General features: G+C 38.9%; 1 protein-coding gene across 1 annotated transcript; it reads left to right on the forward strand.

Moving 5' to 3' along the window:
* The first annotated feature begins 1,575 nt into the window (after positions 1-1,575).
* On the forward strand, positions 1,576-8,716 carry PNN (pinin, desmosome associated protein). Its single transcript, XM_033109219.1, has 9 exons — positions 1,576-1,766; positions 2,432-2,503; positions 2,890-2,958; positions 3,654-3,726; positions 3,836-3,930; positions 4,097-4,172; positions 5,206-5,361; positions 5,438-5,576; positions 6,284-8,716. The coding sequence occupies exons 1-9, from the start codon at positions 1,654-1,656 to the stop codon at positions 7,654-7,656; spliced, it is 2,166 nt and encodes a 721-aa protein (XP_032965110.1). The 5' UTR covers positions 1,576-1,653; the 3' UTR covers positions 7,657-8,716.
* The last annotated feature ends 6,304 nt before the right edge of the window (positions 8,717-15,020 follow it).

The raw sequence follows: 15,020 nt of genomic DNA on the forward strand, positions 1-15,020 counted from the left end.
AGTGGTTGGATGAATTAAAATGGTAGCTTGAGTTAAATACAATTGGCCTGCTAATGCTTGGTGCAAGTAGGACGCCTGGTAGTCAGATGGAAAATAAGAATCCAAAGGTTATTCATAACACTGTTTCTGTGGGAAAATGTTTTCTGAACTGTAATTTGCAAATATATTTCTGGAATAAAACTGGTTCCCATGTTGGCAGTCCAGGTAGAGCAGAACCAGAAGTTGGACAATACTCTTTCTCACACACAACCAACAATAGCACTGATTCCCTAACCCTATTTTAAACTAACCAGCTCTAGGCCAGGTAGAGAGGCTAATGCCTGCCTCATCTGTTTCACCGTCACTTTCTTTCTTCTAGTACAGTCTTGCACAGGGTCTGATCTGATGGTGATTCTAGGCTGGCAAGACCTAGGGGCAGTTACTGAATCCCCAGACTCAATTTCCTCACCAGTAAAAACTGGTATTTTATTTCAGCTTTTGAGAGGCATAGGGCATGCAAAGCGTTTCACACAGTGTTGTGTTGCGGTTTTTTGCTTTTTGTTTTAATCTTTTTAAAAGATTTTATTAAAGGTCTTCAGAGCAACTTCCAGACTCCAGATCCAGCCGCCAAGGAGATCCTGTTATGCTGTGGGTACTGGCTGGGGCATGGCAGGCGACTCTGGCTTCCTACCTTTCTGTTCCGAGATGGGGGTGGTTGGTAGTATCTCATCTCTGGGTTCCACAATGCTCACATGGTCAGGCAGGAGCTTCTTAGGGCCAATCTTACTTACCACTTGGGTCCCAAGGAAGCATATCTTTACTTTGATGTCCAGCACACCCTGCCTGAGCAGCACATGGGCACGGCAGTGTCAATATATAGTTAACAGGGTCCCATCAACAATCTTCATGGGGTTTCCCAGGCACCATGACCTCGCAGCCTTTGGCCCTACCCTACTCTCCCTGATGAACCACAGGACACCATAGCATGCCTGCCACCCAACAAGGTTTCCTAGGAATTTGTAAAGCAGAGACTCTGCCTGGGCAATGACACATAGACCACAGTGTTATTTTCACACCGAAAATAACTGTTAGCTATAACGATTAATGACTTTTCCTGTTTCTTCATTCTTTACTTCCCTCTGCTCATTTTGGTTTAATCTGATCAAGGGAAGCGCGCACCTCCACACACTCCTTCTGGGCATGCGCACCAACAGAACTGTCGCATCTTATCCTAATCTCCATACTGGACGGGGGAGGATAGACTTGCCTCGGTCTTACTCTGATGTGATTAGGTGGTTAAAACGACGTAAGGCACGTCATATCACAGGTTAAAAAGGTTGCAAAACTCCACGCTATGGGACAGAAGAGCAGGCCCGCAAGCTCGCGTCTCCCAGGACGCAAGGACTCACAAACCCGCCCCAGCTCTGCGCTAGACTCTGAGCCCAGCCACTCGCAGCTAATTGGGGAGGGAGGTGACCGCCTTAGCGGACTTCTCATTGGCCCAGAGTCACAAAGGCCGGTAGTTTCTCCCCTTCCGGTTGCTGAATGGTTGAGGCCGAAAAACAACGCCTACCGTCATTGGCTGAACCCAGCTGTCAATCCCCACGCGTCTAGCGGCGCGGCACAGGCAGGCGCGGCCTGTGGAGCAGTCTCGAATCCTGCTGCGGGGAGAAGATGGCGGTCGCAGTGAGAACTTTACAGGAGCAGCTAGAAAAGGCCAAAGAAAGCCTAAAGAACGTGGATGAGAATATTCGCAAGCTCACCGGGCGGGATCCGAATGACGTGAGGTAAAGACGGGATGGGAAATGCCGGCTCCGAGAGGCAGCCATCAAGCCGGGTGAATGGGGGGCGGGGAGGGCGACCAGCTACCTTAGGAGAAGGCTGGAACATCGAGGCCTCTTCCCGGGGCGGCGATAGAACCCGGTCCTCGGTGAGGTGGGGTAGTCTCCAAGGCCCCCGCTAAAGGTTCCCGGGCTCAGGTGCGTGAGGAAGGAAAACCGGGCCTGCGTGCGGCGGGATGGCTTCCCGGCCTGTGGGAAGGCCCGGACTGCGGATTCCCGCCCTCGGCCCTGCAGGCCCGGAACTGCAGCACAAAGCCCCTTCTCCCTCCGGCGGCCACTGACCCGGAGACCCTCCCGGGACACGGTTCGCCCCCTCGTCCCAGGTTCTTGCCCACGTGCAGCTTCCTTGGAATTGGCGAAATTAGGACATGATCCAAGCTTGTTAATGTCTAGTGGCATCGAGGTAAATACAATTTGTGCTACTGATCTTGAAAGAGCAAGGAAGTTAAAATAGTACTTCCTGTTCGTTTTCAAACACGTGGATTTGATTCGTATGTTTAGAACTTTTCTGTTTATTTTCTCCGTATGATGAACCGCACTGGTGAACGTTATTTGGGGCCATTAGATGTGTCCACATGTGATTTTTGTACTGATTTGTAAATATTTTGTAGGCCCATCCAAGCCAGATTGCTGGCCCTTTCTGGTCCTGGTGGAGGTAGAGGACGTGGTAGTTTATTGCTGAGGTAAGATTTCCTTAGGACTTAATTCGTATGTTAAAACTGTTGGTGCTTTTTGTACTAAATTAATGTATCTTTTTAAACAAAATTTGTGGTAGAACCAATGTTACAAATGTTTGTTTAAAGCTATGATTAACTGTAGTTTTCTGGGTAGTTATACTTGGAGCTTCACTTACATGTAAAACTAGAGATTGGAGAATGTAACTGTACCAGTTTTGTGCGAACTTAATTTTTTTGTTGTTTTTTAAAAAATGCTATAAAAGCATCTTGGAGTGAATGTCCATTTAAGGTTGCTTTCATTGAAAGGATATTTAAACTTTTAATTTTTCTTGCTAAATGGAAATATTTACATTAAATTTCAAGTACTTTGTGTTGGACATTTTTAATTGCAGGCGTGGATTCTCAGATAGTGGAGGAGGACCCCCAGCCAAACAGAGAGACCTTGAAGGGGCAGTCAGTAGGTATGTTGGAAAAAAAGATTGTGAAGGCACACTTACATGCTCTGTCTTCTGAGGTAGCATATATATATATATTTAACGAATATTGTCAAAGAAAGAATGTCCAGCCTGCAGAAAAGTTTTTTAAGCGTTTGAACCAAAATTTTGAGGACATGCCCTGAAGCAAAACTTCAGCATTTTAAGAAAATGCTTGGGAGAATGGCCATTTTGCAGCTTATTTTATACATTCGAATCAAAGGAGAAGACATAGGGAGGGTTATATGAAATCTATTGGTGGTAGATTAAGGACGTGAGAGAAAGCAAAACAGATCTGTAGGATTGGGTAGAAAGGAAAATGGAGAGACTTACATCGGTGGGTATAGGATAGTTAGTAATTAACATTTATAGTACAGAGACTATGCGAGGAGTAAGATAACAATGAGGGATACTGTGGTCTTGTGCTCTAGAGTCTTGTGCCTCTGTCTTTCGGGAGGGTGAGGTCTAGAAAATTACTTTAACATTTCAAAGATATGTTATTCTAGATGCATAGGAGCTCACTGAAGGTTTTGTCTTTTCACTAATGGAGCAAAGAATAAAATGGGATGGAGATAATAGAATAAGGCTTCTGGAAATGAGTCTTAGAAAAAGGAGTCATTTGGCCTTGGTAGGCAACTAAGTCAGATTCTGTGGTGGTTACTTAAATTATTTTCCTATGACAGGCTGGGCGGGGAGCGTCGGACACGGAGAGAATCACGCCAAGAAAGCGACCCAGAAGATGATGATGTTAAAAAGGTAATTGAGATTAAAAGAACTTAGACGATGAATATAGTATTTTCATGTTACTGCAAAGAGTACCACCCATGTGCTTGTTAAATTACTGAGATTTTCTTTTCTCCTGTAGCCAGCTTTGCAGTCTTCAGTTGTAGCTACCTCCAAAGAACGCACACGGAGAGACCTTATCCAGGATCAAAATATGGATGAAAAGGGAAAGCAAAGGTATCTTTAGTTACTTTTTGTGGGGAAAGAATTCCTGTTAAATAATGCAATTTTAAGAAAACTTAAGCAATTGTCCAAATGGCTATAGTACATTTCTTTTTAGGAAATGGCAGGTTTAAATGAAGTAGATCCTATTGAAATTGAATTTTCTTTTTCTGTTCTTTAGGAACCGGCGAATATTTGGCTTGTTGATGGGCACCCTTCAGAAATTTAAACAAGAATCTACTGTTGCTACTGAAAGGGTATTTATGCAGTTTCTCCTTTGCTTTGTTAACTTATCAAAGTAGTTGGCTTAAACATGCTTTTAAAAAGAGCGGAAAAGCTCTCTTAAGGTGTAATTGCAAGCCTAAAATGAATCCAAGGATAAACTTACATAACTTTCTGGAATTGTTAGATGATCTTTTTCTGAGGTACTTGGAAGTAATTGAGTGAACTTCTCTGTAGAGTTAAGCACCCTGGTCTGTGACTCAGGAGAACTTGAGCTCTGGCCTCAGCTCTGTTAACAGTCTTATTTTGTGGTCTTGGACAAGTCACTTCATTTCTTTACCCCAGTGCTTTTTCTTCAGCAAGGGAATTAAACTCATTGATCATTACTAAAAACTAGTAATTCTAATTTTTAGACTTATTTACACACTCAGAAGCAATACTTAGTATTCTAGAAGCAAAAGCATAAATGTTTACTGCCCTCCACAGTTTAACTGTCGTCTTTCTAGAAGTTATTTTGCTAAAGGTGCAAAATTGTATCTGTGGAGTTAAACACCAAGCTACTGCTTGGGAGAACTAGAGTGGAAAAGGAGATAATTCAGTTATAGGAGATTAATAAGCTTTTATTTCAATTTTTATGTATTAACTTTACTGGAGGATATAAAAGGCTTAAAGGAATTTTAATGTGTGAAGAGTAAGTATAGTTTTTTAAAATAGATGGAAAGTATAACTGGTTATTAGGACATCACTTCTGTCATTTTTTGATGTAGAAAGAATAACTGAAGATAGTCTATAAAGACAGTGCTCTTTTTGTGGTTAATTTAAGAAAAAAACCTTACCTAAAAAGTTACATTGGAATGGAAGTACTGATATTATGGCTAATGGCTTTAAAATTTATATTTTTGCATGAGAAAGATGCAGTCCCATTTTCTAGAAGAAATTGCAATCACCCTCAAATGCTGTTTGAATTAGTTGGCATCCTGACTTGCAAATGTGAAATGTTTGTAGATAACTTAGTAAAACTAATGTTTCACATAATCAGGATGTGTAAATATCATTATTTATCTTTAGCAAAAGAGACGCCAGGAAATTGAACAAAAACTTGAAGTGCAGGCAGAAGAAGAGAGAAAGCAGGTTGAAAACGAGAGGCGAGAACTATTTGAGGAGAGGCGTGCTAAACAGACAGAACTGCGACTTTTGGAACAGAAGGTTGAGCTTGCACAGCTGGTGAGTAGTGTTTTGGAATTCTAAGATTGGTGATCTTTCATATGTACAAAGGCATGACCTTTTACCTTTTCTTTAGCAAGAAGAATGGAATGAGCATAATGCCAAGATAATTAAATATATAAGAACTAAGACAAAGCCCCATTTGTTCTATATTCCTGGAAGAATGTGTCCAGCTACCCAAAAACTAATAGAAGAGTCACAGAGAAAAATGAATGGTAAGTGTACATGAAGAGGTCCTTTGAAATTTTCCTAATGGGTAAAGTAATACACTCACACATACATATTTGTTTGTTTCCTATAATAGTTGTGATTTAATAGTTGATTTTTAAAATAAGATGCTAATGTGTTCGGAATGTAGTATTTTTTTTATCACGGAGTATAGCTGGAAACTTACGTTTTGTAGGCAGTACTTAATACATGTGTATTTCTTAAATATTTGACGTGACTTTTTGTTTGATACTTTTAGTAGCCAGACAAAAATACTAATGAAAAAGAAAAAGTGATTATTAGTGTAGTCCATAGAGGGAACACACATGGGAGTGTAGACGCTAAGGCGGTGATTAAATTTATTTCTCCTTGGGATCAGAAAAATTTATGATATCCCATAAAACTGGTTCTGTTTGAAAGTTTTGTTCTTTTTCATGTAGCATAAAGTTAAACAGCAAAAGGTTGTCCTTTTTGCCCATCACTTAAATAACATGGTAGTTTTGCCTGCTACTAATTATATAGGTTTCCAGTGGATCATTGCTTTTATCATTTTAGGTCAAATTGTAATTACTAACTATAATGAGTCTTTTGTCATTTTCTCTTTACAAAAAGGCATTTAGATAAAGCTCAGTGATAGTTTGTGGCCAGATGTCAAATTGTGGCTGAATTTTCTTATTCATAGTAAATTTTACACACGTAAATTTTTATTCTTTAGCTTTATTTGAAGGTAGACGCATCGAATTTGCAGAACAAATAAATAAAATGGAGGCTAGGCCTAGAAGACAATCAATGAAGGAAAAAGAGCATCAGGTGGTGCGTAATGAAGAACAGAAGGCGGAACAAGAAGAGGGTAAGGTGGCTCAGCGAGAGGAAGAGTTGGAGGAGACAGGTAATCAGCACAATGACGTAGAAATAGAGGAAGCAGGCGAGGAAGAGGAAAAGGAAATAAGTATAGTTCATAGCGATGCAGAAAAAGAACAGGAGGAGGAGGAACAAAAACGGGAAATGGAGGTTAAGATGGAAGAGGAAACTGAGGTAAGAGAAAGTGAGAAGCAGCAAGATAGTCAGCCTGAGGAAGTTATGGATGTGCTAGAGATGGTGGAGAGTGTCAAAAATGTAATTGCTGAGCAGGAGGTAATGGAAACCAATCAAGTCGAAAGTGTAGAACCTTCAGAAAGTGAAACTAACAAAGAATTGGAGCCAGAAATGGAATTTGAAGTTGAGCCAGATAAAGAATGTAAATCTCTTTCTCCTGCAAAAGAGAGTGCTAGTGTTCTAGAAATGGAAAATGAGCCTGAGGACAAAGAAGAGAAAGAATCTGAGCCCCAACCTGAGCCTGTGGCTCAGCCTCAGCCCCTGCCTCAGCCTCAGCCCCTGCCTCAGTCCCAGCCCCAGTCTCAGTCCCAGCCAGTACTCCAGCCCCAGACTCTATCTCAACCCGAGACTGTGCCATTAGCTGTTTTACAGTCATCACCTCAGGTTATTCAGGAGCAAGGGCATTTACTACCTGAGAGGAAGGAGTTTCCTGTAGAAACTGTAAAACTCACCGAGGTGACAGTAGAGCCAGTCTCGACAGTACATCCGGAGAGCAAATCCAAAACCAAAACTAGGAGCAGAAGTAGAGGTCGAGCTAGAAATAAAACAAGCAAGAGTAGAAGTCGGAGCAGCAGCAGCAGTAGTTCTAGTAGCAGTTCAACAAGTAGCAGCAGTGGAAGCAGTTCTAGCAGTGGCAGTAGTAGTAGTCGGAGTAGTTCCAGTAGCAGCACCAGTACAAGTGGCAGTAGCAGCAGAGACAGTAGCAGCAGCACTACTAGTAGTAGTGAGAGTAGAAGTCGGAGTAGGGGCCGGGGACATAATAGAGATAGAAAGCACAGAAGGAGCGTGGATCGAAAGCGAAGGGATACTTCAGGACTAGAAAGAAGTCACAAGTCTTCAAAAGGTGGTAGTAGTAGAGATACAAAAGGATCAAAGGATAAGAATTCCCGGTCTGACAGAAAGAGGTCTATATCAGAGAGTAGTCGATCAGGCAAAAGATCTTCAAGAAGTGAAAGAGACCGAAAATCAGACAGGAAAGACAAAAGGCGTTAATGGAAGAAGCCAGGCTTTCTTAGCCTATTTGCAGCAGAAGATTTCTTGATGAGTAAAAGGATTACCTTTCCTTGTAAGGAGGATGCTGCCTTAAGAATGCATGCTGTAAAAAATCTTTTTGGAAAATACAGACTGTTTGTTTACCAGACATTCTTGTACTTTTTGCATAATTTTGTAAGAGTTATTTATCAAAATTATGTGAGGTTCCAAAATATGTAAAAATTATAATAATAAAAAAAGATTAACATCCTTTGTCATCTTTTTTAAATACCCTATACTCTTCAGTAAGAATCTGTATATTTTAATAGGTAAATCTTTAAGTCTGTTCCCTTCTAATTCTGTATCATACATTGCTTTTGTAGAAATAAATGTGCATTTCTTTCATTAGTTTTGGGATGTCTTCGACACTTGTATAATATCCTCTTGATATTTTCAGCTTTTATTATTAGATTTTGAACATGATTAGAATGACTTTGAAAGTTTTCTCACTTTTATTCGCCTTAGACAATTTTGAGTTGTCAGATCTTTGCAGCTTTCAGAGGCATAGTTCTTAACATCATTTACTATTTTTTCTAATCTCCCTTGTTACTTTCATCTAATCATTTCCTCCTATTTCTCGTATGTACACCATATTTTTGGTAGGTACATTAAAATGGTATGATTTGATTGGCATTTTCTTCACAATTATGGGAGCACCATTTTTTCGTTTCCATGGTTTCTTATGTGATACAGCATATACATTTGTTAAAATAATCACTTTCCAGGGGAGGGAGGTAAAATATATTCTAAACTTGGGTTTTTTTGAGTTTGTGGTCTTGTCTTAACTTTTGTGTTGGCTCTAACTGAAACATGCCAATGTGTTTTCAAGAATTTTTGTTTAAGTATTGTATGAAAGTTTACAAAATAAAGGAAGTTCATTTACACTTGAATCTGTAAACAAGAACACAAGTGTACCAAGTGATTAACTGTTGTTTTATAAATTTGTATGAATTTGGAGTATCTGTTGCCCATTACATGTGCAAATAAATGTGGCTTAGACTTGTGTGACTGCTTAAGACTAGTACTTGTATTAACTTTGATGCTTTATTCAAGAGAGCGTTTAAATTGTAAATGGCCTCTTTAGAGTTCAGAATTTAACATTGACTCTAGTTTCAGGCTTGACTGACTATTCATTATGCCTGCCTTTGACAAGTAAATGGTAACGGTGAAAATGTTGACAAGCATTTCCAGCGTTGTATAAATGTAAATGAACATGTTAAAAGAAAGAACTCTTAAAAAATAAAAAATCCTTTCTTGCATTAATTATTAAACAGTAAATGAACAGAGCCGCTACCTGCATCCCTGGACCAGTGGTTCCCACCAAGAGTAGCTTTATCCAAGAATTTTAATCTACAATAGGAAGTATAGTAGTTACCCCTTATTCGCAAGGGATATGCTCCACGACACCCAGTGGATGCCTGAAACCGTGGATAATAGTACCGTAGTACATAGGCTATGTTTTTTGCTATAGATACATAAAACTCTGTAAGTTAGGCACAAAGATTAACAATAGGAATACAGAACAAAACTATAATAAAAGTTATGTGAATGTAGTTTCAGGGGACCCCTTGCTGTTTAATATTTTTGGCCACAGTTAACCACAGATAGGAGGGACTAATGTACAAATTTTATTTCCCTGTGTTCCATGATAAAAAGATAAAAGGGACGACAACCTGGTTCTTAAGTCATTTGACGATTCTAAAGCACATTAAGGAATGGAGTCACCACTCCACAATAAAGACCCCCCCTTACCCAAGCCCACACAAAAAGGCATATATGAAGATCCTTTATACAAATTATTTTGTTCACTCATTTTTATTTGCAACATTTGAAACAATTTTTATGGTGCTTATAGAAAAGATCACTTGTTTTGGCTTTAAGCTCAGTTGCTGGGAATGGTGATGGTGTAATGCATGGAGAGAAACCTGGAATATGAAGAGCAATTTTCAGTTCTGATGTATGTGGAAAGAATTCTAAACTAATTTTACTAACTTAGTGGTATGTATGCATTTATAAATTGGAAGGTTTCATTTCTAAATGAATTTTTCTCATTTCCAATTAATGCTTTATCTTTAGGAATGAAATTTTACGGAGTTTATATCCAGAGAATCATGCAATTGGTCACTTGCAAAGATAGGAATGGTAGAATGTAAAAGGAACGGTTTCCTGGGGGAAGGTGAGGTGGGGACATTACTGGGGTCCTACTAAAGGTTACAGGTTAGTGTTGATGGAAAATTTAGAAGCTGAAGAGGGATAGGGCTAGTGACTAAAGACTGAAAATAGTGGGAACTCTTAATTAGCAAAAGCATCTAAGGGGGTGTTTAGAAGACATCTTGTTTACTGTTCCATTCCAAGAGTAGTTTGCAGAACCACAGAAATTAGAAGATAGTTTGGTCTTCAGTGAGCTGTTTCCAATCTAGGGCTCATCTGCATTTTCTAGAACTCGTAATCACATTTCTAGAGCTAGTAATTTGGACTAAGCTGTCGCGTCCAGTGCAACACGGGCAGTGAGGGTACGAGAAGGGGTGGCTTTGGGTTAAGTTTTTAAGAAAGAAACAGAGAGACAATGCTGTTAAATCTCAGAAAGCCAGGGGTCTCACAGTTCTGAAAGATGAGCCCAGAACAAAGCCGACCGGAGGTTTTTATTGGTAAGTTATACAAGGGAGTAGCAGTGTTTTTGGCACGGTCTGTGAGATTCAATTATGTTATAGAAACAACCCAAACCAATTATGTTGATCTTCAAACAGCTGAAGCAGAAAGTACTTGAGGTGAGGTATGCACATATATGTTGAAATTGTTTCACAGAGCTGAGCAGAGAGAGTTTAATCTTACCACTCTCAAGACTTCTCCCAATTAGGTGAGAAGGGAAAGCCAGAGTCAGCAGCCGCTTTTCTCAGGCAGGGGGAAGGGGAGAGACAAGGCCCCTTCCCAAATCTTTCTAAGGCAGCTCATGGGGGTCTCCATGGGGTTCCGCCTGGCTTAGGTTGTCCCCCGCCCCCCGTGGGGGATCTTACTCGTCTTTGGCCGCAAACCCTCTTTTGAAGACTAGAAATATTAAGTCCCAGAGATGCGCAGTCTCACAGACTCTTAAGACACGGGGCGGGGGCAGTCTGCTAGGCTGTTGTGTGACAACACTAAGCAAACCCACCAAAGCAATAAATTGAATGAATCTATAAATTGACATAAATTTAAAAGAAAGTCTACTAGTGATTACAGGGTAATATGGATCAGTGCTGTCAGATAAATTGAATGAATTTATAAATTGACATTTAAAAGGAAAGCTAGTGATTACAGGGTAATATGGGTCAGTGCTGTCAGAATAACAAGTCATTAAAATGCTTTGGGGTTCAGTCAACATGGATTTTTTTAAAAACTCTGTTGAAATCATTGAATAAAAGTCTTACCTAGTTTCCCTTATTGAGGTAATGCCATTAAAGTGCTTACCCCAGAAAAAGATGTTACCTATTTACATGGTTGGGCCTTCTTTAATAAATCCAAGGGGTAGATTGGTAAATTTCTTACTTTTCTTTGTCTCACCTATCACCTAATATGATCTTTAAAAAAAGAAAAGAAACACTCAAATACCTACAACTGGGCTTCCAGTGGTCATTTCAATACCCTATTTAACCATTTGCTTTTACTGTCCCTTTTTTTTGCTTTATTTTCTTTCGTAACATTTAGTATTGTATACAGGTACACCATACTTTTGGTTTATTGTCTACCAAATATAACTTGTTATATAACAAAATATAACAAATGTAAACAAAAAATATGACAAATATAAACAAAAACAAATTTGGCTTATTGTCTAGAATGCAAGTTCCAGGAGAGCCAATATATTTTTTTTTAAACCCCATTTATTTCAAATACCTAGGATAGGACCTTGCACAGTATAGGCAATATTAACCATAGAATGAATTATGACAGGTCCTTAATGTGGTTCCATCTCTGTCTTAGTTGCCTCTTCCAAGGAGCCATTGTGGCTGGAGCAGAGTAAGCAAGGGAGAAAAGTTAAAAAGTTGAGAGGTTATAGGCGGGCCAGCTTATAGGGTCTTCCAGGCGATTTTAAGTCCTTTAGTTTTTATCTATTAGAAGTTATTAGAGGGTTTGAACAGAAGAGTGAAGTGATAGAATTTGTTTTAACAGAATTAACTGGCTGTTGTGCTGAGAAAAGAAAGACTAAACTGGGACCGAGGATAAGAACAGAAACAGTTAAGGGTGCTAGTGTAATAATCAGGCAAAATGTAGTGACTTAGGCCAGGGTGGTAGCAGTGGAAGTGATCAGATTCTGGATATATTTTGAAGTCTCCAAGTGATTTGTTGGTGGATTGTATGTGGTGTGAGAATTCAAGGATGAAAGATTTTACCTGAGCAACTAGAAAGGAATTGCCATTAGCCAAGATTGGAAAACCTAGAATGAACAGGTAGGGGGATAATGGAGGTGAGTTAGGAGCTTAGTTTGAGATTCGTAGGAGACATTCAAGTGAAGATGTGAAGTGAAGGTAGACATACCTTTTGGGTTCAAGAGACAGTTCTGTGCTAGAAATACAAATTAGAGAGTTCTGAGCATGTCAATGGTAAGATCACCAAGGAGTGAGTAGATACGGAAGAGGTCTAACAACAATCCTTGGCACTTCAGCTTTTAAGAGAATGAGGACCTGAAGAACCAGCAAAAGAGGAGTATCAGAAGAACAGAAGAGAGATGTTTTTCACGGTAAGAAAAGAAAATGTTTCAAGGAAGTAGTAATCATGTGCTGAAGTGATGCTGATTGGTTAATGAAAATGAACAGAACCATTGGCTTTAGCAGCAGGTCATTTGAAGGTCATTAGTGACCTTCAAAAGCAGTTTCAGGAGAGTGATGGGGGCAAGAGGCTGATAGAGGATTTAAGAAATGGAGGTAAGCATCACTCCCAGTTACTTTAGTTAAATTGGACCAATCTTCCCACTGAGAAGAATTAGAAAAGCTGGAGACAACATGCACTTCAGAGAACCATTAAGGTACTGAATTACAGGGCTATGAGCTGAGAAGGAAACCCAGAGAGGCGCCTGCCATTTTTTTTTTTTTTTTTGGCTACTACTGCCTACATCCCCAATTTACTTCTTCCAAAAGGAAAAAATCTTAGACTTTCTCCAAAATTGCACAGCAAACAATATTTGTCATTGTAGGTACATACTTGTTCATGAAATGAACACTTACTACCCCCACAGGAGACATTCCATGATGTGACCATTAGATTCTTAGTTTTAGAGAATATTTTTGTGAAAATTCTGTAGAAGCTAAAACCACAAGGCATTATAAACATTTGAATATTGACTATTCTCTGGAAAGCAGTAGGATCTGTGTGACTGGTCTATTTGAAGGTACTGAGTTCAGGAAAAACAAAAAAACTTTTTAACTTTAACCTAGGATATCATTTCATCTTTGCTTTTTCCTCTGAAATGTTAAAATAAATGGCTCCCTTTCTATTACCACTCAATTTCCAGCTCCTAACTTATGCAACCTGGCATATAGTATATGCTTGAAAAGTATTTGTAGAATGAAAGACCATGATCAATCCTTAAGAAAGTAAAAGAAATCAGCTTAAAGTTTTTCTCTCAGTAATAGAAGGGAGGGACTAACTACCATTCGATCTCTAATGCCTCAGATGTCTTTCTTTCACTTAGTAAATAGGCTTTTGATAAATGTTTCCTAAATTGAGTAACTCAAAAGATAACTGGGATTTTTAACATTGAGAGACTAACATGTTTGGGTTGAGTTAAAAGTAATCTATAAGAGTGGTTGAGATGGCCTTATGTGTACCAGTTCAAGAAAAGTGCACAAGTCATAGCTATATGAGTATAACTGGATTCGAACAAAGTGTAACCTTGAGCCAGGTTGTGCAGGTGAGTTACAAAATTATAGGCCTCATTAGCTATACTACTGACAATGTCGTGGTCTCCAGTTGTATTGTTCCTGATAATGCACATGCTTAAAAGTTCAAGAGGACTGATCACAAGGGCCTTTAATGCTGAAAGGTGCAGTTTCTGCACTAAGGCCTTTGAGAATAAGATACTTAAGATGGCATAGATATGAGAACTTGAAAACATATTAGAAGTTATAATAGAGTCAAGCTTAGTCATTGTACCTAATGGTCGTATGTGAATTTTTACTTCTGTGATTATTTGCAGGAAATTTAAAGTTCCAGCCAAATTTCTGTTGCCCCCAAGATTACCTTCAAGGTGTTTTTTTTGTTTGTTTTTTGCCATCAGTTCACATGTGTACAGAGAAATGTAAATTCATTTTAATGTAAATTTATGAAAAAATTTACCAGAAAAGTAATGATAATTATTTCCCAGGATCTTATGTTCTGAATCCAAATACCAATTGCTCAGTTATTCTCATTATTAATGAGGTTAACTGAGAGTTGATATCATATGTTCTTCCACTTAGAGAAGATCACTTAGTCCAGAGCGGAATGAAAACTACTAAGAACAGTAAAGTTAATATATAAGTGGAGACCCTTTGGAGTCTCTGACAGAGGTATCAAGATCTAAAAGTGAACAAGGACATAATTAACATGCTTTTAAAATTTGTAACTAGAAAGGAAATTTGTCATTCGTCGGCCAACCATAATAATCACAATATTCAGATAAATATAAAAACTTCCAAAATAGTGTGGCTGTGAAGATGATATCTCCACCAATATCTCCAATATCCACCAATATCTCCACCACGTTGTAGGAGACAAAGAAATAAAACATAATTCTACATGACTCAGGAAAAAAAATCACAAGTCAGTTTCTCAGACTGGACAGGATGACATTATGCCACAAATTTCTGGGATCTCAACTAGCAATCTTGCCTAACCAAAGCTTTATCGTTAGTAAAAATCTCCCCGGGTACTACTGATCTGATTTAAGGTAAAATATTACTTGGTGGAGGAAACACATTTAAGAAGGTTGTGCTGTGAAATCTTATGGTAATGAAAAGTGTAGACTCATATACATCATAAATGGTAAATAATGTTTGAAGATATTTTGTCTTGAGGAAGTGTAAAATGAACTCCTAAAGTGATAGAAATACAAAATGCTTGAGGCATTGGTTATGTGATTGCTTTCTATGAAGCTATGGTGAGCTCGAATCATGGTTTCTCCTGAGGCTAAAATGGGTGAAGGTAGTAATATAATTGTAGTGAATTCCACAGATTAATTCTGTGGTGAGCAAAGCCTTGGAGAGCACCTTCTGAAATGATTTCTTGTCTTCATCATCAGCAGTACATTCTTAACAGAGTTTGATTAATTACTCTTGAGGTTAGACTACATTTTTGTTGTTTTTTTTTAGGCC

Source organism: Rhinolophus ferrumequinum, chromosome 6 (genome assembly GCF_004115265.2).
Source record: "Rhinolophus ferrumequinum isolate MPI-CBG mRhiFer1 chromosome 6, mRhiFer1_v1.p, whole genome shotgun sequence".
Taxonomy (NCBI): Eukaryota; Metazoa; Chordata; class Mammalia; order Chiroptera; family Rhinolophidae; genus Rhinolophus; species Rhinolophus ferrumequinum.